This window comes from Podarcis pityusensis (genome assembly GCF_964106645.2).
Source record: "Podarcis pityusensis genome assembly, chromosome: 7".
Classification (NCBI taxonomy): Eukaryota; Metazoa; Chordata; class Lepidosauria; order Squamata; family Lacertidae; genus Podarcis; species Podarcis pityusensis.
Window position 1 is genome coordinate 12,077,234 of NC_138031.1, and position 25,846 is coordinate 12,103,079.

General features: G+C 42.8%; 1 protein-coding gene across 4 annotated transcripts in view; it reads left to right on the plus strand.

Moving 5' to 3' along the window:
* CYRIB (CYFIP related Rac1 interactor B) overlaps nucleotides 1-25,273 on the plus strand; it is a 64,164-nt gene extending 38,891 nt beyond the window's left edge. For all 4 annotated transcript variants that reach the window (XM_081012800.1, XM_081012799.1, XM_081012801.1 and 1 more), the window contains exons 2-13: nucleotides 1,926-2,002; nucleotides 5,828-5,861; nucleotides 15,660-15,742; nucleotides 17,983-18,104; nucleotides 19,406-19,511; nucleotides 19,927-20,063; nucleotides 20,730-20,807; nucleotides 20,924-21,040; nucleotides 21,651-21,730; nucleotides 23,446-23,572; nucleotides 24,007-24,077; nucleotides 24,419-25,273. In XM_081012800.1, the coding sequence (XP_080868926.1) occupies nucleotides 15,670-15,742; nucleotides 17,983-18,104; nucleotides 19,406-19,511; nucleotides 19,927-20,063; nucleotides 20,730-20,807; nucleotides 20,924-21,040; nucleotides 21,651-21,730; nucleotides 23,446-23,572; nucleotides 24,007-24,077; nucleotides 24,419-24,482 (975 nt within the window). In that variant the 5' untranslated portion in view covers nucleotides 1,926-2,002; nucleotides 5,828-5,861; nucleotides 15,660-15,669 and the 3' untranslated portion in view covers nucleotides 24,483-25,273. The remainder of the gene's footprint in view (nucleotides 1-1,925; nucleotides 2,003-5,827; nucleotides 5,862-15,659; nucleotides 15,743-17,982; nucleotides 18,105-19,405; nucleotides 19,512-19,926; nucleotides 20,064-20,729; nucleotides 20,808-20,923; nucleotides 21,041-21,650; nucleotides 21,731-23,445; nucleotides 23,573-24,006; nucleotides 24,078-24,418) is intronic.
* The last annotated feature ends 573 nt before the right edge of the window (nucleotides 25,274-25,846 follow it).

Below are 25,846 nucleotides of genomic sequence, written 5' to 3' on the forward strand. Positions count from 1 at the left end.
ATTTGCTTTATGACTATTTTAACGTACTGCAGATACTATTTTAGTTGGCTTTATTGTTCTTGGGATACTTGATTTTTTTTTTTAAAAAGAAACCCCTATGGGAATGGAGTTTTCCAATTGTGGTGATGGGGTGCGGGGCTTTGGTTGTTGAATTTCAGTATAGGATTGAGTTGGGGCTAGGAAGTCCATCCTAGAAACTGTGCAGAGATCAGACCCACCTCTGACCAGAGGCAGCTGTTATCAGAAATCTGCTGCTGAATCTTTAGCAGATGGGTTCAAACTTTAGTTCCATTGGCGAAAAGGGTAATTAAGTTCCAGTTGATGTAGTTGCTGTTTTCCCTTGGGGTAACCCCAGAAATCTCTGTTAATAACTGGCTGATGTAATTACAGGACTGCTACACATGGCAATGTACATTCTACCTGTGTTGATTTTGGTTTGACTGGTACCTGTTTGTTTCTTTCAAGCCAAGCATTACTAAAGCAGCATAAAAATTTACTAATTATGGGAGAAGCTTTTGTGGACTATACTTTTTAAGGTGCCCCAAGACTCTTTACTGATATACAGTGATATACAATGTATATCCAGTGGTACCTCTGGATGCGAATGGGATCTGTTCCGGAGCCCTGTTCGCATCCTGAAGCGAACGCAACCCACGTCTGTGAGGGCGCGGGTCGCTATTTGCCGCTTCTGCACATGTGCTTGACGTCATTTTGAGCGTCTGCACATGCACGAGCGGCGAAACCCGGAAGTAACGTGTTCTGTTACTTCTGGGTTTCCGCGGAGCGTAACTTGAAAATGCTCAACCTGAAGCATATTTAATCAAAGGTATGACTGTACTGATATACAATGTTAGTCATACTGGCAGTATGTAAGATCTATTGGCATCAGTTGACTTGACCCATTGAAATGAATGGGCCTACTCTGTGACTTAGTTGGTTATCACCCTTTGTTGCTTTGCTGTAAGAGACTAACATAGAAACCATGCAACCTGACTTCCAGGCTTTCTTATAAGGTTGGTGCCATCTTCTTGTAGGAACTGCAAAGGATGGTGCATGGGTGCTTGGATACTACTTACAAAATTCAAAGAGGAGTGTCCACAATTTAATCTTTTTTATATCTTACAGCTTGATCCCCCACCTCTGGTCCTATACAAATTAAACTATATTCAGACTTTGACTACAACTCCAGATTTGCTCAGCCTCCAGAGGCTGAATTAAATGCTTTTCTAGGTCATGCCTGGCTCATGTATCTGTACTTGGCCATCCTTGTGTTGTAAGCAAGTTAAGTAATCTTGGGACAGGTGGGCTGTCCTCATGAATCAAATAGTAGGTAGTTAATTTCTCCTGTTACTCTGTTACCTTTTGATGTTTTGTGCCCTTTTCTCTCTCATTTGCACACTGCTTTTTGAATAAATAAACTGATGGCCATGCTTTTTATAATATGTTAAGGAACTCCCTGACCTTACTTTTTAAAAACCAGAGTAGAGAAACTATGATCTAATATGGATGGGCCCATTATGGGTACAGTAGAGCAACGTATTTTAATTACTCATTTTTTCCTGATCATAAAACAGATAAACTAGCACATAGTGTGTTTAATCTCAGCTGGTTGTGGGAATTGTACTCTGTGTTTGTGTATCTATTTAAATTTGGGATATCCAACATCACATTAAGACTTCTCCTCTCAATCTCCCTGTGCCCCCATCTGCTGTGGAGGGTTCCCTAACACTGCAAAACAGATTTTGGGAAGGGGAAATTTGTTGTGCAGGAGGGCTGACAATGCTTTATGTCACCCATATATTTCAATATTTTATTAGATTTGGTCACCTGGAATTGGTTATACTTACTTCTCTGAGTGACAAATGCCAGTATGTTTTAGGCTGGGTTGTCTAGTTTTCATATGTTCTATTCTTTCATCTTTTCAGGTTTCACAGATAAGCTGCTACGCCTGCCTTTTAAGGAGTGAGAGTCTACAGAAGTTTCAAGACAATATTGTCACCTGGTAAGCGTTTGTTAGATGTTCTTACCTATAAATATCTTTTTCCCACTCTTTGTGAGAGACTTTGATTTTTACTGTTCAAAGCTACACATAAGCTTGCTACCTTACTTGCAACCATTCCTTCTATGTGGGGGCTGGATTACTGTTTCTTAAAAGGGAAAAAAGCACGATATATCTTATGCCTGGAATTTAAAGGTATATCTGCCTTCATGCCAATTTAAGAAGCAGGGATTCTTACAAAGAATTCTGGGAAATTAAGTGTGGGAGTCACCGACAATTAAGGTTGGTGATAATGTAGATTCTGCCTTCCACAAATTTTTAGAGTTGTATCAGAAGCTGTATGTGGGGATTTCTGCACATGCAAGAGGACTTTCCTCTTGTCTCCCTGCATGCCCCCAAAATCTGCTCCAGGGGGTTCTTAAGACTAGATTTTTAGGATATGTTGAAGGAGAGAAGGGGGTTGTTCTGTAGCATGAGTAGAAGTATTGTGCTAGCGGAATGACTAATGTTGGATACAACACTTTATTTCCAGGGTTCCTTGGTGAGAGGATGGACTATTAATTTAGCAATCCTCTTTTGACAGCAGATACAAACCATGGTTTGCTCTGTTCGGATGTAATGACAAACTGGTTTCTGTGAAATAGATTACCTACTGGTGAGCTTTCAGACCACCCTCTGGAATCGTGATACAGCCCAAAGACCATTTTGTAAAATAGCCAAACTGTGGCAAGTAGCCTTGCCTGTGGCAAGTTAAGATTCCCTTTGAGCAGCTGAGCAAGAAAGCTCTTGAAAAAATGGAAGAATACACTTTCTTTTTTCTTTCAGGCTATTGGTAATGCCACAGATTACCAACATAGGTTTGTTTGGGCATGCAGACTAATGCATATTCTTATGGGCTAGGAATTTTTGTAGACCTGTTTGTCAAGTGTGATGAAGAATGGGCACACTCATTCCTCCAAATGTTACAGTTTCCAAACATATTTCCTGGTGATTTGGGAGATTGTTTTTTTACTCTCAAGTTTCAGCTGCTCAGGTAAGCAGGCCAGCTCCCAGCTTGTGCAGGATTAGCAGTCTCTTTGCCCAGAAAGCAAAGCAGTAGCTGTCCAAGGAAACCAGGGCAGTCTTTGGGTTTTCTGGCACAGCAAAACTGCCCCCTGCCAGTCTTCACAAATGAAATGAGAAAACACTGAAATACATGATGTAGTAGAACATGGTCATCTTCTGTGGTTTAGCATTCACAGTGGCTGTTCTCAAGAAATACTAATGATGGCAATTGTTTACAGTTGACATGTCCAAATTGTTGGTGCTTTTCTGACTAATGATGGGTTTCTGATTGGACCCACATCACTGAACGGTGGTGAACTGTGAGGTTGTCTTTTTCCCCCTTGCATGTTCAGTTACTTGTGACAAGGTATTTGTTACCTTGTAATACTGAATTTTATGTTAAAACCTCACAAGCTAAGATGAAGCATCAGATATGTCAGTCCCTTAGTCAACAAATTACTTGTAATAGGGCCTCTGATCCCAATTGAGAGGACTTGGAGGCTTGGTAACATTGGCTCCACCTGCTGACTCACCTGCTGTTAGGCAGCTCCTGTTAACCTACTCTCTCTCTCTCTCTCTCTCACCCACTCACACACACACACACACACACACCACTATCTGAATAGCAACTGTGGCGTTAGCAGAATTCTTGCCATATGCATTGCAGCTGCTCCCACTTGTTGCATATGTGTTTTGGATTCTACCCAGGAGTGAGCAGCTGAAGTGCATAGTAAGGAGAGAACTCCGTTGGAGCCTCTGTTGCAGTTCATTTTGGAAGGGACAGGGTCAATGAGCCCATCGCCTATAGGTTGTTTCTGTGCGATCAAGCACTTCATATGTACAAAGCCCTCACCTCCTTGGGACCTGGGACTTTGATCCTCTGGGGTCTGAATTTGGCTACCAGGCCCCACATTTCTTATGCTTATTTGGTGTGTAAGAGAGATACTCAGAAAGTGTTCAGGGGCATTAAGGTTGTTCTCTGCTCTTTACTCGGGAGCATTTAGTCACTGAGAAGTGTTTGATTAGGAACTGGTTATATTGATACTTTCAAACTATTTTTTCCCCTTAATTTTTTAAAATAAAGAGATGTGGATACTACTGAAAATAGGCTGGTATTTAAGCAGGGGCTGAAATACACCACAGTGGTACCTCAGGTTACAGGCGCTTCAGGTTACAGACGCTTTAGGTTACAGACTCCACTAACCCACAAATAGTACCTCGGGTTAAGAACTTTGCTTCAGGATGAGAACAGAAAACGCACGGCGGCAGCGCAGCAGCAGCAGGAGGCCCCATTAGCTAAAGTGGTAATAATAATAATAATAATAATTAATAATACCCCACCCATCTGGCTGGGTTTCCCCAGCCACTCTGGGCGGCTTCCAAAAGAATATTAAAATACTGTGATACATCAAACATTAAAAGCTTTCCTAAACAGGGCTGCCTTCAGATGTCTTCTAAAAGTCTGGTAGTTGTTGTTCTCTTTGACATCTGGTGGGAGGGCGTTCCACAGGGAGGGCGCCACTACTGAGAAGGCCCTCTGCCTGGTTCCCTGTAACTTGGCTTCTCGCAGTGAGGGAACCGCCAGAAGGCCCTCAGCGCTGGACCTCAGTGTCCGGGTAGAATGATGGGGGTGGAGACGCTCCTTCAGGTATACTGGACCGAGGCCGTTTAGGTTACCTCAGGTTAAGAGCAGTTTCAGGTTTAGAACGGACCTCCGGAATGAATTAAGTTCTTGGAATCATAGAATCATAGAATCATAGAGTTGGAAGGGACCACAAGGGCCATCGAGTCCAACCCCCTGCCAAGCAGGAAACACCATCAGAGCACTCCTGACATATGGTTGTCAAGCCTCTGCTTAAAGACCTCCAAAGAAGGAGACTACTCCACCACACTCCTTGGCAGCAAATTCCACTGTCGAACAGCTCCTACTGTCAGGAAGTTCTTCCTAATGTTTAGGTGGAATCTTCTTTCCTGTAGTTTGGATCCATTGCTCCGTGTCCGCTTCTCTGGAGCAGCAGAAAACAACCTTTCTCCCTCCTCTATGTGACATCCTTTTATATATTTGAACATGGCTATCATATCACCCCTTAACCTCCTCTTCTCCAGGCTAAACATGCCCAGCTCCCTTAGCCGTTCCTCATAAGGCATCGTTTCCAGGCCTTTGACCATTTTGGTTGCCCTCCTCTGGACACGTTCCAGTTTGTCAGTGTCCTTCTTGAACTGTGGTGCCCAGAACTGGACACAGTACTCCAGGTGAGGTCTGACCAGAGCAGAATACAGTGGCACTATTACTTTCCTTGATCTAGATGCTATACTCCTATTGATGCAGCCCAGAATTGCATTGGCTTTTTTAGCTGCCGCGTCACACTGTTGGCTCATGTCAAGTTTGTGGTCAGCCACTGTACTTGCTTTCTTTAAGAGCTCTTAAGGATCTTCAATGCACAATTCAGTATTGTAGTAGCCTCTTCGACCTCTCAGTGGCTTTTGATACCATTGACCATGGTATCCTTCTGGAGTGGCTGTTGAAGTTAGGGGTAGGTGCCACTACTTTGTGGTGGTTCCGGTCTTGCTTGGATGGTTATTTCTGGAGGGTGACGCTGGAGGAGTCTTCTTCAGCTCTGTAGAACCTTCAAGGTGCTGTTTCTTCAGATCTTCTCCCTTTTTCTTTAGAGGTGCTTGCATGGGTCTATATCCCCCCCCCCCAAGTTGAGAGAGAAGATGCATGAACTGTGATGTAAAATTTTACTGGAGATGGTTTCACATGTTCTTCTTTTATGTTTTTAGATTGGGAACAAAAACAGAGAAGCACTGGCTATAGGTGAGAATTTCTTTCTCTCTCTCTCTCTCTCTCTCTCTCTGTGTGTGTGTGTGTCACACCCAGGTTTTGGCTAAGGCAGCCTTCTCCATCAGGGTGCCCTTCAAATGTTGTTGGGCTACAACATCTGTGACCATTGACCGACCATGCTAACTGGGGGCTGGTGACAGTTGTCATCCAAAACATAGAGGGCCCCAGGTCCCAAGACTGGCCTAAGGGAACTAAATCACTGTGTATGTTGTTCACAAGTCACTGCTATGCATAATGCTAAAACACATTAGAAATCCTTTGGATAGAAAGGCAGGATATAAGCACTGCCCTGCTCCTTTTCAGGAGTATTGGCACAGGTGTTCACGTTTTAGTGCTTCGAAGGTATCATCTTAAAGGGCACACAAATATTTGGTCTGCACAAAAATATTGTCTTCCTAAATATGTTCTTGTGTCTTCCACTAAATATTGATACAAGTTTCACATGAGCTGCAGTCATCTGTGTGTGCAAGTGTCCGCTTTTTGTTATAGCTTTGTAATGAAGTTTATCACCTAAGAAACCATCTTGGTTTTGGTAGTACCCATAAACTGGTATGAGAGAACTTTATAGGATGTCCCTAGTGAAAGAAAGTTTTTTCCCCCTGAGATACTAGACAAGAATACTAAAATGCTCTCATTTATTTCATGTCCTTTTCTTCTTTTTCTGTAACGTGCTTTTGAATAACAAAAGTGACCACCCCAATGTAATAGGCCTTACTCTTCAGTAGTTGTATATAGGATTATTCTGTTCATCAGTCACATACTTTATAAGACAAGCAGTCTAAATACTGGGTTCAATAAATATCCCGATGCTGCAGTTATTGCTGAAGCTAAGCGACTGTGGGGTGTAATCAGTTACCTGGATTGGAGATCCTGGGGAGACCCAGAAAAAATGGGTTAGGAGTATAGTAATATTTAGTATCTGTTTAAATACAGTTTAGATCAGAGCTTTCCAAACTTTTCATGTTGGTGACACACTTTTTAGACATGCATCATTTTGAGACAGAGTAATTCAGTTTTACAGTGGTACCTCGGGTTACAAACACCTCGGGTTACAAACACTTCAGGTTACAGATTCCGCTAACCCGGAAGTAGTACCTCGGGTTAAGAACTTTACCTCAGGATGAGAACAGAAATTGCATGGCGGCGGCGGGAGGCCCCATTAGCTAAAGTGGTACCTCAGGTTAAGAATGGTTTCATGTTAAGAACGGACCTCCGGAACGAATTAAATTCGTAACCAGAGGTACCACTGTACTTGCAAACTGGGGGTTAAACTAGCCCCTTTCCAGTCCCAGAAGGAGTGCAGGCAATGTTCCTGCGACACACCTACGCACTGCAACAGACACACTAACATGTTGCAATAGACAATTTGGAAAGCTCTGGCTTGTATGCCCATAAGCCTTTTCCCTGCTTAGTTTTGCCTTGAGTCCCCCCCCGCCCCCAGCTGCTTTCATTATTATAAATATTGCACAACATGTTGATATCAATTTCTCCTCACTGTGAAGAGTTTCTAAAATGCATTCACTTTTGACAGCTTTTCAGAGAGAACCATTAAGAAGTATTATTCTATTTGCAGCCTGACCTCTTAAATTATGTATTACTTTGGGCAACATGAGCTGGCATACTTAAAATCGACCACTAGATGTCAGCAGTACAAAAGAGAATGCTGAATGATGGGGTAGGAATGACAAACATGACTCGGAAGAAAATTCATAAAATATTTTTTCATGCTCACAATAAATGTATAATTACGGCAGTCATGTTCTTTCCAGTCTTGTACGTGTGTAGAAGTTAATTTCAGTATCTCCTAAAATCTGTTTCTTATGTCATCTCTGGTTACGTTGACTTTAGAAAAGAGAATCTCAGTCTCCTGAATAAAAGTGTATCTATAAGATTTTGCATTGCCAAAGCAGAGGGTTGGATTAGATTATCCTCATGGCCCCTTCCAACTAAATGATCCTATGAAAAGATCTCCTTTATCAATATGCATTAATAGATAGTCGTACCTCTGCTTATGTATTACTCTGGATATGTAAACTTCGGGATGCAAACGTGGCAAATCCGGAAGTATTTTTCCAGGTTTCGCCCCATGCGCATGCGCAGAAGCACTAAACTGCACCATGCGCAGAAGCGGTCCTCTGGTTGCGAATTCCTTGGAATGTGGCCAGACCTCCGGAATGGATCCCGTTCGCAGCTGGAGGTGGTACTGTATATGGAGATTGCTAAACTCAGCTCTATGAATAGGAAAGGGAAAGGAAAACAGGTTATCTTCAGGTGTCCAGTCTTTTCTGCTGTTACATAATGCTCAATGCCAGAGAAGCTTCTGGGAAGGGAGGAGGCAAACAGTGGTTTGGTCCCAGCAAGGCTCCTGTAGGAGGCCTCACTGTCGCAAAGAGCTCTAGTGGAATGGTGGCTGATAGAGTTGTATGTTATGGCTTGAGTAGACCTCTCCAGATCCAAGCTGCTGCATGCCCCTTAGTTTAGCAGAGGGAAAACAGCAGTAGACTAGAATCGGATGCTATTAACTAATGTGACCCAAACTTTGAAGCATGAGGAGAGAAAAGCAATGCAATTCTAGAACCAGCATGGCATAATGGTTGTAGTATCCGACTGGGACCAGAGACACACAATTTTAAGTCTCCACTCAGCGATGACGCTCTCTAGGTGACAGTAACTAACTCTCTGGTGAACCTATTTCAAAGTGTGACTGTAAAGATTATTATGACTATTATTATATATTGCATTTATATACTGTCCTATATCTGGAGGTCTCAGGGCGGTTCACAGAACAAAATCTAAATATAAAACGACAGAATATATAATCAAAATAAAAACAACTCAATACCCCCACCCAAAACCCCCCCACATTTTCAAAGGGCATAGGATGTTAATCAAATCAACCAAAGGCCTAGTTAAAAAAGAATGTTTTTACCTGGTGCCTAAAGGTGTGTAATGAAGATGCTAGGTGAACTTCCCTGGGGAGAGCATTCCACAGACGGGGAGCCACTGCAGAAAAGGCCCTTTCTCAAGTTGCCACCCTCCAGACCTCTCGAGGAGGAAGAAGAAGAAGAAGAAGAGTTTGGATTTGATATCCCGCCTTTCACTCCCTTTAAGGAGTCTCAAAGCGGCTAACATTCTCCTTTCCCTTCCTCCCCCACAACAAACACTCTGTGAGGTGAGTGGGGCTGAGAGACTTCAAGGAAGTGTGACTGGCCCAAGGTCACCCAGCAGCTGCATGTGGAGGAGCGGAGACGCGAACCCGGTTCCCCAGATTACGAGACTACCGCTCTTAACCACTACACCACACTGGCTCTGGAAGCATGTGAAGAAGGGCCTCAGAAGATGATCTCGGGGTCTGGGAAGGTTCATAAGGAGAGAGGTGGTCCTGGGCCGTTTAAGGCTTTATAGGTCAAAGCCAGCACTTTGAATTGGGCCCAGAAACTATTTGGTAGCCAGTGCAGTCGGACCAGGATCGGTGTAAAATGCTTAAACCACCTTGCTCCAGTGAGCAACCTGGCCGCTGAATTCTGCATTAGCTGAAGCTTCTGAACCATCTTCAGAGGCAGCCCTACGTATAACGCATTGCAGTAATCTAACCTTGAGGTTACCAGAGCATAGACACTAGTAGTTAGGCTATCCCTGCCCAGATAGCGGCGTAGCTGGGCCACCATCCGAAGCTGATGGAAGGCACTTGAATGTACAGGAGGAGAACCATGTGTGCAGACTTGGGAACCTTTGGAGGAAAGGTGGCATTAAAATAAAATAATTGTGGTGCATTCTTTGGATTTGATTTACGACACAGTAGTGAAAAGGAAAACCAAAGCCTAGTCTGTGGCCCCTGATTCATAACATTTTCAGGCATTAATCCAACTACAGTACTTACCAGTCAGCATAATAAAATAATGCTCACACTAGGGATCAAACCAGATGTGACAGGGCCATAGTGATGTATCTTCCCTATTTGCTTATTATTATTAATGTATGTTTATCTTGGTCTTCCTCCTGAAGGAGCCTAGGGCAGCCACACAACATCTCCGTTTTAATTTTTTTAAAAATTGTCTCTCTGTGTGTGTTTCAATCTGCTTTCTTTATCTGAAAAGCAGCACTGGGTGCGAGAACAAACCTCCATTGCCATCTCTTATTGGACTCTGCTGCTTTTTAAGCTCATTTTCTCCAGCCCATTTCCAGTACTGAGTTGAGGAGGCGAAAAATGACTTAAAAGTTGATTTCCCTCCCCTCCCTTGTGCCCTCCATTTTATGTAAAGAGTACACCCTCCCCCTTTTTGTATAGGCATGGAGCAGGCATTGTATAAAAATCCACATGGCTTGCCCTGTCACATCCAGTTTGGCCTGGAGGTGATGTTTTAGTGTGTTTGGAAGTAATTGTGAGTTTTTATATTCTCTTTGCTATTAGATTCAGCTTCATCCTCTCCAAATGATTTTTTTTAAATCCGGATCTCTTGCTGGAAAAGGAGAGCACTAGTAGCTCACTTTGCAAGACTGCTTTCTGTGCATTGCTTTCATAAGTAGCATGCTTGGATATATAAAGAGAACCAGTTAGCTGCTCAGTTTAGGATGTTGCCTGTTGCTAAGGGCCATTTTACCTGACTAATCTTATCCGTGTTAAGAATCTCTTCTTAGCCTGCAGCTCAGAGTTGTGGCATGCTAAGAGAGGATGTTACCAAATCCTGTTCCCCTTAGCTGCCCAGCAATTAGTCCTTTTTATTTCAGTATTCAGATTGACTTGCTTGTCTAATTTCCTGGACCTTTCAATGTCATGCAGCCAGCGCCTTGGAATTTTGTGCTAAAAATATGCATATTTTAAGGAATGCATTATGCAAGTCAAGCAGGTTTGCGCAAATTAAGTTTGCACGCAGTCACTGCCATGTTGTTTCCAGTAGGAGTAAATACTAATCAGTTAATTATTTAGAACTGGAAAAACTTAGTGATAATTGTCGTATGTTTGAAGTTATATATCACCATTCTAACTTAACAGAGCTGTGCAGCTTGAAAGCTACAGAACTCTGTAGCTTGTGTATTGTTAGAACAGAGCCTTATTCCATTTTCACAGATTGTAATATCATAGAATTATAGAGTTGGAAGGGTCACAGTGGTCATCTAGTCCAGCCCCCTGCAGTGCAGGAATCTTTTGTCCGTTGGTACTCAAACCCATAGCCCTGAGATTAAGAGTCCCATGCTCTACTGACTGAAAGGAAGAGGAAACCACAATAGTGGTGTGTTACCTATGGCCGAACAGTTTTATGCCGCTTTAAAAAATAATACTCAAAACAGCTAATACAAGTGGCACTAAAAAACATGACAAATGACTAAAAATAACTTTAAAAGCTCCTTGCAACCAAAGCACATCAGTTTAACAAACAACCTCAAACTACTTTTATTAAAACACAGTGTTAGGTGCAAATGGTTGGGTCCATAACTCTCTCATGATGAGAACTGGATCAGGGCCTTAGTTGCTTTTTTGCAGGGAGGGGAGAATTTCTGTGTGATTCCAGTTTATTCTGTACAAGTTTTAACAGGATTATCTCCAAACAGACATCTGCTGGCCCAGTGGGAGTTCACCTCCCTCTCCCCGCCTTGCAACCCCCACAAGCCTCCAAACTCTGCGCTGGAGGTTGGGGTACCCACAGACAAATACCGGGGGGCTGCAGTGGGAGGAGCGAAAGGAGAAATCTGCTTTCATAGCATTGGATTTCACTCTTTAGCTTAAGTCTCTTGAAACTCTGCTCCTTTGAGAATTAATAGGGAAAAGGCACATTGTAGAAGTCATGCCTCTTTCTGTGGTTAGAGAATTAGCTCTAAAATCATGCTATCTTTTCCGGTCTGATTTATCGGGATGTTCTTTTATTGACTTTGATCTTCTGCATTGTTTTTTTCCAAGCGAAAAAGCACAACGGTCCCCCCCCCCCCAAAAAAACTCGTCAGTTCTTGGCGGTGAGGAATTCTGTATCTCTGCTTGTTCCTCCATAAATATTGAAAACGAGGGAGCGAGGTTACCACTCAGTGAGCCACGAGTCTTGTTCACCAGTTGGGAACAAAATAGTTATTAACCTACTCTTACCCCTGAGGGGAGTCAGCTCTGGTTCTTGGGAATTTCTATTACATCCCGTAATTCTCTTTCGTTTTATCTCGGCGGAGCCCAAGCTGAAATGTGCCTGGGATGTTTTCAGAATGAAGGCCATGCGTGCCAGTGTTGTTTTGAAAATATGCCTGGGCTTTCCGCCTGTCTGAATTTGACATGGCTCTCTGCATCAGACAACCCCATAAGGCTGTAATGGGCAGAGTCGTTGTAATCAGATGTGGCATCCCGTATGTCTTATTCTGCGAAAGTAGGTCAAGTTGGAAGCAGCCTTTCTCCGTGATTCCCACAACCTGGTTCCACAGGGCCTGAGAGAGCTGTTTGCTGATACCATAGAAACCGCTGGGAGGCATTAGGAGACGCTAAGCAAGGGCAGTCAAGAGTCTTTAGTACACAACCACTAGAAACCGAAGCTGGCAAAAAGCATTTAAATTTGATGCATTATTTTTAGGCCCTGGAAGGGATCCTCGGTGTAATAATCTGCTCTGACTAGTGGTGTGGCTTCACACGGCTGCAGGCGTTAAACGGGCTGCAGTTCCTCGATAGAATAGCATCAGATACTGAAAGTGAGCCCAAAGAAATAGACAAAAGTTAAGGATTAAAGTTAAGTAGATACATGTGTTTTGAGCTTAAGGGGAGGGGGGAAGAATAAGCAAGCCTTTTTTGATTTTTTTACAAACAGGAATTATTTACAATCCTTAGAAACTATTCTTTAATATGTGGCATTCACATATTTCCCCCCTCTGTTACTGAACATCAGCAAAGGACTGTTCAACTTGATGAGATATGAAAAGATGTCTCTGCTCATTCTAATTGATTTCTCAAGTGGCATCAAAAAAGGATGATACAGTTCATTGCAATTATTTGTACCAGTGCACTGTTTGGTTCCCGCGGTTGCTTGCTTTGTGTGTTTGTATGTCTTATGGCCAGAACAAATTGACTTGATAAGCAGAGCAATCCAAGCCCCGTTCTCCTAGCTCTCCTGGTTGAGCCGACCAAGACAGTGTTACTGCCATTGCACACCATCATCTGGGGCGGTATGTGGTACTAGCAGCAGTAATGACAGAAACTATCATAAAACAATAGAATCTCAAGTCACATAGCAAGAATTGCTAGTTTTTCAAATTAAATATGACAGGTACATTGAATAGCTCTTTAAACTCTTAAGAAGCCACCAGACACAACAACACATCCCCTTCCTCTCCTGCTTTTGCAGCCCACCATGCCTGTCCCCACTCCCCGAAATCTGGAAATTCATTCTGCAAGGCAGCTGACCTCATTGGATGTTATTCAAGAGCATTTGCTGGCAGGAGATGAAGTGACTGGTATATTATGTTAGTGAGGCTCTTCCCTGCTTTCCCTTCCCCCACGTCAAATAAAGCAGTATTCTCAGGTAGACTGCATCGCATCTAACAGACATCAGCTGAACTTTAATTTTTCTTCCAAGGAGAACTCATGGGAAGTGGGCTTAGAAAGCGAAATTCTTATAGCTGGATACGAAAATGAATTAAATTGTCATTGCCAGATTATTTTATTTATTAAATTTGTATGCCACCCTTCATCTGAAGATCTCAGGATGATTCACAGCATAAAAATACAGGATAAAAGCACAAAATGCATCCTAAAAGCAAAATGAAGAAGAGAACAAACCAGTAACCCCTCTCCCCTCCCAGACAATTCAGGTGTGGACTCTGTTGAATTGGTGGAGGGAAAAAATTGGTGATGTTGTGATGTATTTGGGGAATAAATCTATCTCGGTATGGTATGACAGTCTTTGTATTGCAGGGCCTTCTGAAATACAAACTTCTGCTGTAAAAACATCCAAGCTTACAGCCTTGCCAGTTTTATTGAGGGCCAAGTACTTTATCCTTTACACACCAGTAATTGCTTTTTGAACAGACGATTTCATGCACCGTTCAAGCCACACTATGCTGGCTTTCCAAGAATATCTTTCTTTTCAACGTGATACCTTGGAGCACAGACTTGACATCTTGTTAAACTGTCAGCACTTGAGATTCTTAGATCTAAAACGAGGTGTTTCTGCGGCGCCATCCATCTTAATGGACCGGTAGCCCTTTTCAAAATGTAATAACATGCTTGCACAAAAATGGCCGCCGACCGTTGCGTGGTTGAAGCAGAGCAATTTTTGTAGTGAAGTGTCCAGACTAGATACAGCAGAAAACTATGTTTTATCCCATATGTCTCAGGAAATATGAATAAACCCCTAGTGTTTAGTTTCCTACATGGAAGGAATCCTTTGTCAAAAGAAGAGTTTGGTCACGTGGAGCTCGACTTGCATTGTGAAGAGGTGCAATCTAGATATGTCTTTACTCCCTCAGTGAGAACTAGGCCTGGGTTTTGTGCTGCCATGAACGACCGGAACTTTTGCAATTCTACTCTTGGTATATTGTTGTGCTGCGGAGTTCATATGTCTGTGTGACAGTTACTTTGTGTTCATTGGTTTGCATTCTGCCTCTGCGTTTCAAACCACTCAGCTACATTAGGAGTACCGACCATTGCCCTCAAGAAACATTTTATTGGTTATAATAAAAGCGCAAACAATCAAATAACAATAGACGTGACCCACCTTTCCCTACCCAGCACAATTTTTTCCGGGGGGGGGAGGGAGTTCTAGGGAAGCAGAAAAGGTAGCTGCATATACCAGGGGTCTGCAAGGCTTACCGGGCATGGGCTTGATCACTCACGTGGATCACTCCCGTGGAGATCCTCCATGGGCCGGCGCAGTGCGACGCCGGGAATTATGTCTGTGGCGCCGAAAATCGCTTATGCACATGCCCAGATGCTGAAAATCGCGCCTGCACAGAAGTGATTTCCGGTGTCTGAGCATGCGCAGAAGCGATTGCGGAACCGCAGAAGAGAGGTACAACGCTGCGTTGCGCCGGTTTAGTGCAGCGCACGGGGCCTCACTGAGCGGGCGGCTCGGTTCAAGGGTGGCTCATAGGCCAGTTAAGCGACCCTCATGGGCCACTTCTGGCCCATGGGCCTTAGGTTGCTGACCTCTGGCATATACCAAGAGAAGACTGAGTATAGAAGAGAAACGGAAAAAAGCTTTTTAGTTCTTGTTGAGTATCTGAAATGTTCTTATAGACTAGAAATGGGGAACCTGCTGCCTCCAGGTGTCTCTGAACTACAACTCGCACAATTGCTGACCATTGGCCATGCCGGCTGACTGGAGTCCAACAACATCTGAAGGGCCACAGGTTTCTTACTCCCATTTTGGACTGGGAGTTTTGAGTCCATTATAACAAAGCAGAAAAGGCTGACAAACTTTGCTATCATCCATAGATATTCTGAAGTGAAACAGTGTGAGAAGAGGGTGCCTGCGAAATACAGCCATCTACTACAGAATTGGGTATTTTGAAATTCTATTTAGGAACAGTGTATTATGGGCATCTGACTTCTATGAGTACAATTGTGGAGCTACATGGTGTGACATTTTCTCTTGCTTTCTGATGAATGTTCTTCTGTCTGCTATTGGGTAACCCACTTTTTAGCTGTTGGATGTGTTGGGAAGTTGGAAACAATACTCCATTGCTTACATCATACCAGGAACTGAAAATACAGGAATACCTGGAAAGTTAATGCATTTCCCCCCTGTTAATCTTCTATTCTTTTTAAAAAGAAATATTCTTTGTCTTTTCTCATTGTCTCAACAGGTACCTTAGCATGGGGAACCTTCTTAAAGTTTTGACGTGCACAGACCTTGAGCAGGGACCAAATTTTTTCCTTGACTTTGAAAGTGAGAACATTTTAAAAAAACATGTATCTTTTATCTTGTGCCCTAACTATAGTCCAAAGAGAGTCTACCAGTTGGACTCACTTTTGCATGTACTTTTATTTGTGTGCATGTCGCTGCCTCTTTGTAAACACAGCATCAAGTAGCATGTGAATGAAGGGGGTCTAAGTAGTTAATATCAATTTATATTTACTGCTGTGAAAATCAGATGTGCTTCTGGGCCTCCTTTGATGAAGCCATAAAAGAATCTGCCTGTTGCCTTATGCCTTGCCTTATGCATTTGCATCTTAACACCCAGTTCAGAAGATGAGAAGATATCTCATCTTAATAAGCCAAGGGATTCACAAGCCTTTTGTCTCAGCTGTAGCTCCTTCATGGCACACCTGGGGGAGCCAGAAAGTCTATAATTAACCACAGTTTCCCCTTTCATCTGAGTGGGGAAACTATGGCTAGCAGCTTCAGAACAAGCCAAGGTCTTAAACCACAGCTTAAACTTTAAGACCCTGACTTGCCCCCAAGCTACTTCTGAGTTCAGATGAAATTGGAAACTGTGATGATTTATAAGGGGGCGTTTGAAGGGTCTGTGTTCAGGCAAAAGGCCTGTGAATATCATTGGAAATTAAACAAAGCAGCAAACGTTTGATTGCAGTCTGTGAGTTTCTAGCTCACACTCAGTTGCATGTAGCTTCAACATTGCTTATTTTAAATGGTCATTAAGATCTGTTTAGAATTGCCTTTCCTTAAAGGAGGTATCCTAATGCCACATGTATTCAATGATGGAACTGTTTTAAAATGGTATCCGACTTAAGTCAGGACTCTGAGCTAGATCTACTGAAGCTAACTTAATTTGATTTCATATGCATTTTATTTCATGATTGCATGAGCTATCTTGTTAGGGCTATGCCCTAAGAAATGGCCTTTTGATAAGGATGCAGTAACAGCAACAACAGCTTTTCCCACCGAAAACGTCTCCCTTGTAGTAGCAAGTATAATTTTGCTGTTAAATAGAGAAATTTTCTAGAATGGCATGTGAATTCCAGATCTTAAATAAGAGTTGGTATTCAACTAGATTTTACTCAAGAGTAGACTCACTGAAATTAAAATTAGCTTAACCCAAGGGTCTTGTAAAACTTAGCTGAATACCACCCAAGGAATTTTTAATAGAACAGATGCTGTACCAACATGGATTTGAACAGTATTAGTATCTAATTTTGTATTCTACTTCTAAATGTGTGAAGCTTTTATTCAGCTAAGCACCTTCTGTTTTTTATCTGGAGCAATGATTAATAGCCCAGTGCCCAGGACTCAAGCCCTGTACATAAATGCCACACAGTCCACATACCTGTTGGTATTATTTCGTAGGAGCAGATGAGCCTGCCTTCTGCTGAGCTAGGCCTTTGGTCAATCTAGCCGAGTATTCTGTACCCTGACTGACAGCTGCTCTCTAGCATCTAAGGGTCTTCTCCATCATCTGATGCCTGGGATCCTTTTAATGGAAGATGCCAGAGATTAAACATCAGGCCTTCTGTGCGCAAAGCATTTGCTCTGATCTGTGGCGCTTCCCTTCTTGTGTATTGCATGACAAGGTTGATTAAAATTGTAGGTGCCTATTTACTGATTTTGGATATTAAAAAAGATTACTTAGCTTACTGATTCTGTGCTTCATGTTTTCACACAAAATCAGTATACAGCTGATAAGGAGGTTCCTCACTTGTCCACAGCTGTGGTATTAATATCCACATTCTGTGAGCTCTTGCTTCATTTGCGCCTCTTCCCAAAGCTAGTAAGCCTATGCTAAGGTTGCCATATTTCAAAAACTGAAAATCCGGACACAAAAGTTTTAGGAAATCAACACTTCTGACATGGGTTGCCATACACTCGGGTTTTCCTGGACATTTCCCCAATTTTCGAAAATTCTGCCCGGACTCTTATTTTCGGTGGGCGAATCCCGGATATGTCAGCCCTAACCTATGCGTTTCTCTAACCTAGAAGGCTTTTACCATGTGGATTGTGAAAGGCTGAACTGACCAAAGCTGTTTTGACAAACAAGGCTTCTAGACATTCCAGTTGCATTTAAACATAATGTGCAGATTGCAAGTATATTTTGATAGGAAAAAGAAACCCAAACCATGTATACATATTTAAACACTATTTTCAGGAGTATATTAAAATACATTCAAGATGTTTATATTTGAAAATTGCGTAACTACAAATATGACTTAATATGCTGTCCTGTTGTTTAGATGCTCAACCTACAGAATCAGAAAAAGAAATTTATAATCAGGTAAATGTAGTGTTAAAGGATGCAGAAGGAATCCTGGAAGACTTGCAGTCATACAGAGGAGCCGGTCATGAAATACGAGAGGTAAAAAGCATAATTGGATGGAGTATTTTGTAATCAATTTAGTGATGCTACGTATCATACTTTGCATTAGTGATTATGACTTTAATAAAGGTAAAGGGACTCCTGACCATTAGGTCCAGTCATAACCGACTCTGGGGTTGTGGCGCTCATCTTGCTTTATTGGCCGAGGGAGCCGGCATACAGCTTCCGGGTCACGTGGACAGCATGACTAAGCCACTTCTGGCGAACCAGAGCACCGCACAGAAACGCAGTTTACCTTCCCGCCAGAGCGGTACCTATTTATCTACGTGCACTTTGACGTGCTTTTGAACTCCTAGGAGGGCAGGAGCAGGGACCGAGCAACGGGAGCTCATCCCGTCGCGGGGATTCGAACCACCGACCTTCTGATCGGCAAGCCCTAGGCTCTGTGGTTTAACCCACAGCGCCACTGTCCCATATGACCTTAATACAGATCAGTTAAAGGTTCAGTTTCTGCCAGAGTCTCTATAACTTTTAATAGCATGCTCTATGTGCAAGTAATTTTTACTATCTTGTTTTAACTGCCCTCTCGACAGCCTTGAAACAGGTCATTTTGGTCCTTTTCCGGATAATCAGATTTATATTGCAAACATGCAGCGTGAATGTTTCTCACTTGTTGCACCAACACCCACATTTTCTTTCCTTGGCGCCACAATTCTATTTCAGGGTATCTCATTTCCCCTACCTTTTAACCACCTGTAAAATTTAGTTGCTGGGGGAATCCGTCACCCAGATAGTGCCTGACATTCTTCTGATATTGTTGCATGACATGTAGTCGTGCAGGTAGCTTGGGCTGCACCATTGCTCAGCAGTGGAACATGATGACTGCAAACAGAAGGCCCCAGATTCAGCCCTTGGCATCTCATGTTAAAAGGATATCAGGCACCATGTCTGGGAGAGACCTCTGCCCTGAGACCTTGGGGAGCAGCTGCCAGTTGGTGGAAGAATGTTCTGACAATAGTACGAGTCTCATTAATCAGCAGTGCAATTTCCCTTCTTCCCCCCCGCTTTTGCCTTTGCAATGAGGTGATCCTTGTTCTCCACGCTGCAGGCTATTGACATGAGAGTGAGACTTGTGTACCGTGAGAGCTTCATCTAGGCTTTTTTTCTCTCCCCGAGCTCCTCTAGGGATTGTGCATGGTCACACAGAACAATGTCTCTGTTTTGTGGTCTTATGGCTTGGTTGTCCCATGCTTTTATATGATTTAAATGTAGAGAAAACTATACTGTAAAGCAAACATTATTATAAAGCAAACATCCTTGCTTGTGTTTAATTGTTCCAGGCAATACAGCATCCCACTGATGAGAGGCTCCAGGAGAAGGCATGGGGTGCGGTTGTCCCTCTAGTGGGCAAACTAAAGAAATTCTATGAATTTTCTCAAAGACTTGGTAAGTGCCAGTAGTAACTGATTGATTGATTTGCTCTATAATATTGTATGATCTACCACGTAATTAAGGCCAGGATCCCACGGTGTTAAGTATTTTAGCATGGTCAAATTTGTTGATATTAGTGCTAATGACTTGTATTGCTAATTTACTACCTACACAGAAATGTTGACATTTACTGCTAATTTGGTCGGTTTGTTTTTTGCTGTTTGTAATTTCTAGTCTAATGTATCTTGGCACCGATATAAACTGCTTTTGAGGAAGGATGAAGGACTCTCCTTTTTTTAGGGCAGTCCACTGGCACCTAGGATTTTATAACACCTCGATTGTGGCCTGCTTTTGTAATCATCCAGAACGACAGGACGTTCAAGACATTCACACTGTTTTACGTAACTGTCCCCCTTGTTCTTGCGTGCAGAAGCGGCATTGCGAGGTCTTCTTGGGGCTCTGACAAGCACTCCATATTCTCCCACGCAGCACCTGGAGCGAGAGCAGGCTCTTGCCAAACAGTTTGCAGAAATCCTTCATTTCACACTTCGTTTTGATGAGCTGAAGGTAAGTTCAGAATTATCCCCGCATAGCACTTGTCCAAACTGGACGGTCACAAAGCAGCTGTGATCCGTGTTACAGCGTTGCACAGTGCTTGTTTGTCCATTGATCCGATGTTGCTGTAAACAAATATGGAAATCACTTTCCATTTTTGTCCTGGATGGCAGCCAAGGACTGTGAACCCTGGTCTTACTGATTGTTCAAGCTCGTCCCATCACTAAGGACATAAGAAGAACACTACTGGACCAGAACAGAGGAGCATCTTAGTCCAATACCCATTCCTCATACTGGCACAAAATGCTGGAGGTTCTCCATGCAAGGACAGTACGGCCTTGCCTATAAGCATCCAGGCAGAGCTATCTGTCCTGCTAACAGCGGCAACTAATGCTTGCCCCATTCGGCTGCTGCCTATTCCATATTACTGTATTAGGCAACATACATGAAATCACATGTGTTCCGTAGTATTCTGGATATTTAATAGCCTAGTTATGCAGGATTCTGTCTTGACAAAATAATATTTAGGATCCTGCCCTAGACCACCACTTCAGTGCAGGACCTCAAGATGCTGGCCTCATTTCCCAGGTCTTCACAGAACTGAAATCCCTGGCCCCTTCAGAACGAGTTAGGGTATGATGTGCACTTGTCACATCCTCTCCCCCCCCCCCTTTCTAGATGACGAATCCCGCAATTCAGAATGACTTCAGCTACTACAGAAGAACCTTGAGTCGTATGAGGATCAATAATGTTCCAGTAAGTACCCTTCTGTAGAAGTGAAGAAGGTATTTCTTTGTGACCCTTGTACCACTTACTCTGTTTATTCAAAACCAGTGAAGATTGTGATTTTTTTAAATTTTATACTTTGGTAGGCAGAAGGAGAAAATGAAGTAAATAACGAATTGGCCAACAGAATGTCTTTATTTTATGCCGAAGCAACGCCAATGTTGAAAACCTTAAGCGATGCCACGACAAAATTCGTTTCAGAGGTATGTGCGTGAATAGACCTCCTTGTTAGGATAACTGTGGAAAATACAAGTTTGTTGCGTAAAACTAGCTTGCCTGCTGACAAGACTCCGTGTTACAGACTTTTGGGTGCATCTTAATGTTGAATTTCACGTCAGCAGTGTGATTTGAAGGTGTTAAGGGCTGTAGAATTGATTTAGTTACAGGAGAGAGGCTTTGGAATTTTATTCAGTAAATCTTGTGACTCGTCATAGATGGCAGCATCTCAGCGCAACTCAGTAATGCGCAGCTAAAGTCTGCTCCCTACCTACCCCAAAACAGCTTGTCTGCCTTTTGCACTTGGCTCCTAAAACTTGTCACTGAAGCTTCTCCACCAAGGGGAAGAATATTACTCTCAACATGATCAGTGTTTCTCCAGCTGTTGTTGGACTACAACTCCCATCATCCCTACCTAGCAGGACCAGTGGCCAGGGATGATGGGAGTTGTAGTTCAGCAAGTTTGAGAAACACTGGTCTATGCCAGTAGGTAGCAGTTCTCCAGGGTTCTGAACAGGAGACATTCTCAGTCCTACTTGGAAAAATGGGTTGCTTGCTTATATTACAGTAACTATGTATTTCCTATGCCAATTACAGAACAAAAATTTGCCTATAGAGAACACCACAGACTGCTTAAGCACCATGGCCAGCGTTTGCCGAGTTATGCTGGAAACCCCGTAAGTACCGAGGCTACTTCAGACATAACTTTTGATCAAAACACCATTTTATTTATTTGACAAACGTGGGCATCTCCCTAAGCAAAGCCTGTTTGTTTTTTTACTGAGAAGTTTCAAACACTAAGAAGGATTCATACTCTGATCATGATAAGCCATAGATAGTAAGTCTCAAATTCAGAGTTAATTTGCCGAAGGTATAAACAATTTGAGGAAAACCAGAACCTAGAATTAAGGAAGAATAAGATAAGAACCTGGTAGTTCCTTTCTGGTACGTACCCAAGTGCAGGACTGCAGTCATATTGAACTAGTAAGAAACTTTTGTAATATGGCAGATAGAAGAAGGAAGGGGGTGGAGAGTCTTGGTCATTGTAGACCGTGCATTATACAGAGCAAGGAGTGGGGCCAAGCCTGGTTTCCTGAATTGGACCATGCCATTTTCCTGACTGAACACATCTGACCCAGATGTTATGGTCCGGTTAGGGTCAGGGAAGGAGCCTGTGACCCACAAGGTGGGCTGTGCAGAGGCGATTCCTTCCGTAACAGTCTCCCAAGTGCATTTTACTTTCTTCCACAGAAGTGGCTGCTATTGATAGTGCTCCTTGGAGATGACAGATAGGCTGCTCTCTCTGAGAGGTCTCGACACTTCCAGTTTTGTAGCGCCTTTTTCAGATTAAGCTGGGCATGTGCCAGATTGCTAGTTCTTGCGGGAACAGTTCTTTTTAATATTTCAACACCGGAATGTATCGGAAGGCATCTGTACGCTTTGGGAAATGGTTTGATCTCATGCATAAATCAGGAAGATATAAGAACCTGGAGTGTACTTTGCCTGCATCTTGAGCCTCTTTTCCAGGGTTGACCCCCAGTGCTTGATCACCCTAACCTGCCACAAATGGTTATTGTGCAGCCAGATATCTCGGGTGGTTTTAGCAAGGCGTGTTGCGCTGTTAGAGAAAGGTAGGAACGAAACCCCAGCACCAGGCTTCAGGATTTGCAGTTGGGAAGGAAGAAATTTTACCCTGAGAAGGCTGTTACTTTTGGGTATGGCATTCCGCTGAGACACTTGCTCTAGTTATCTCTCGCTTGGACTACTGCAATGCGCTCTATGTGGGGCTACCTTTGAAGGTGACCCGGAAACTACAACTAATCCAGAATGCGGCAGCTAGACTGGTGGCTGGGAGCGGTCGCCGAGACCATATAACACTGGTCTTGAAAGACCTACACTGGCTCCCAGTACGTTTCTGAGCACAATTCAAAGTGTTGGTGCTGACCTTTAAAGCCCTAAACGGCCTCGGCCCAGTATGCCTGGAGGAGCGTCTCCACCTACATCGTTCTGCCTGACACTGAGGTCCAGTGCCGAGGGCCTTCTGGCAGTTCCCTCGCTGCGAGAAGCCAAGTTACAGGGAACCAGGCAAAGGGCATTCTCGGTAGTGGCACCTGCCCTGTGGAACGCCCTCCCTTCAGATGTCAAAGTGAAAAATAACTACCAAACTTTTAGAAAACATCTGAAGGCAGCCCTGTTTAGGGAAGCTTTTAATGTTTAATAGGTTATTGTATTTTAGTGTTCTGTTGGAAACTGCCCAGAGTGGCTGGGGAAACCCAGCCAGGTGGGTGGGGTATAAATAATAAATTATTATTATTATTATTATTATTATTATTATTTAGAATTCAGCTTTGGATAATCAAGTGTTTACTGCCGTGTCTTTTTAAAATCCCAGGGAATATAGAAGCAGATTCACCAACGAGCAAACGGTATCGTTCTGTCTGAGGGTGATGGTGGGCGTCATCATTCTCTATGATCACGTGCATCCAGTAGGCGCGTTTGCTAAAACGTCAAAAATTGATGTAAGTTCTGGGGCTGAGTGAATTACACTTCCTTGTGGTGGGCCAGCTGGGTGGGGTGGAGGCAAGAAGGAAACACAGAAGATACTCATTTTTAAAATATGTATTTTTTAGCATTTCTGCATGTCAGTAAAAATGATGCGGATGATTCAGTGCAAGTTCCCATATTATGCCAGCTAGGCTGCACTTGTGTGAAAATGCTATTTATATGAATCATGGGCAGTGTATCTATGGCTGCCTTGGCTTCCTTCGAGGGCTGTTGTTTTTAAAGTCATTGCCGTCCCCCTGATTGAGCTAATCGTATTGACATGAGGGGCTGGATCCTTTCTGAAAAGTGAAATTGCAGGTTGTGTCATGGTTACGTCCAACGCCGGTTTGTTGTGAATTAACATGTGTGTCCTGTCCCCCCCCCCCAACCCTTTTGTATTGATTTCCAGATGAAAGGATGCATCAAAGTTCTCAAAGACCAGCCTCCAAACAGTGTAGAAGGCCTTCTAAATGCTCTCAGGTATCTAGCTTTTGAACGTGGAATCACTGTAAGTGCCAACTCTTCTTTCTTGGAAAACAGTGGTTAGCACTGGTAAATAAGGACCACTGGTACAGTGTGAAGGCAGGCACAGCATTTTAGAATTTTTCAAATGCCTACGTACACGGGGATTCAGCAGAAACACCCAGCCCAAAGCTTCCCTCCACTGCACTGCCCCAAGATTGCCCTCTTGTCCCCAAAATAGTCTTTTTTTAAGGATCAGACTGCCAGAGATGTACAAAGCCATAGAATCATAGAGTCCAACCCCCTGCAGTGCAGACATATGTGCATGGTTTTTAGACACTTTTATTTTTCCTTTTTAGGTACACAACAAAACATTTGAATGATGAGACTACCTCGAAGCAAATTAAATCTATGTTGCAATAACAGTTACCTGGAAATTATGCTCTGCTGTAAACAGTATTCTGCAATGACGGAGATGCACAGATCTTTTTTTCTTTTTTTTAAGTGATTGCAACTACTATCTTGTTCAGTCTTGCTTTTGATTTTTCTCCTCTTCTTGTCTTCTCCATTAAAAAAAAAAAATCACGTTCTTGTTCTTGAGTAAGCTGATAACTTCTTTTCTGTGCCAAAATCATCGAAAATTTTATCAACCCTGGGAGGTGATTTTTTTATTTTATTTTTTATTTAGCCTTTCAGAATGGCCATTCTGTGGCAGCTAATTCTGCATTGCGTTTTGGATTTCTCTGGACTGGAGAAAGTTCTGTGACTTGAACTAAATATTTTTAAACGTGGTTTTTTTTTTTCTTTTTTTGAAAAACTAATATTTAATATTGCTTCTTGTGCATGGCGAAACTGCCTATTTCTGCTATTTAAAAAGAAAGAAAGAAACTCTCAGTGACTTCATTTTGTATTGCAGCTTTTTTATGTGCAACCATGAGGAAACTTAAGAGCAGATTTGTTTAAATTAACTGTGTTTGTACAAATGGTACCCAACACACAAAGGTTTTTTTTAAGAAAAAAATAAATAAATGAGTAAAACTGTTTGTTTTAAAAAGTTAAGTTTGCATTTTGACTCATTTTTGTAAGGATGTCTGTTGTATGTTTAATAACTAACGTTTAAAAAGAAAAGTGGTGTGTGCGTAGCCAAATTACGTATGCATGTTCGTGTCAAATGATTGGCTGTGGAGACAACAATAAAAAACGGCTTTCATTTTTCTAAGTGTGATTTGTTTTACCACTGTTGTTGAGAGGCCTGTGGTCAGTAGCTTTTTGCTAGGTTCCTGAACTTTAAAAGTGAACCCCCATGGAACTGGGTCCTGTGGCGTGTTTTCTCAGAAATAAGTGTTGATGTATTGGGTGCTGCTTACTCCCAGGTAAGCATAGGATTGCAGCCTTAATGTGTGCTGCTCTGTTCCAGAGAAAGTTCAAGTCCCCTTGAAACCAAGCAGCACGTTAGACGTTCCTAATTGCTTTCTATGGAACTTGGTTATGGATAGTTCAGCTGGTTACAGCGTGGTGCTGATAACACCAAGGTTGCAGGTTCGATCCCTGCAAGGGACAGCTGCATATTCCTGCATTTCAGGGGGTTGGACTGGATGATCCTCAGGGTCCTTTCCAACTTGTATGATCCTATGATTACCACCTTTAATAAATCTTTGTGCCTGGGCTTATTTCACTGTATAAATTGCCTCGAGGTTTTCATCCTTGATATGACAATGAGATTTTCTATCTGCTCGATTGCAAAGCTTTGAAAAGCTGTTTGCAAACATTTATACCTTGGGTGGTTA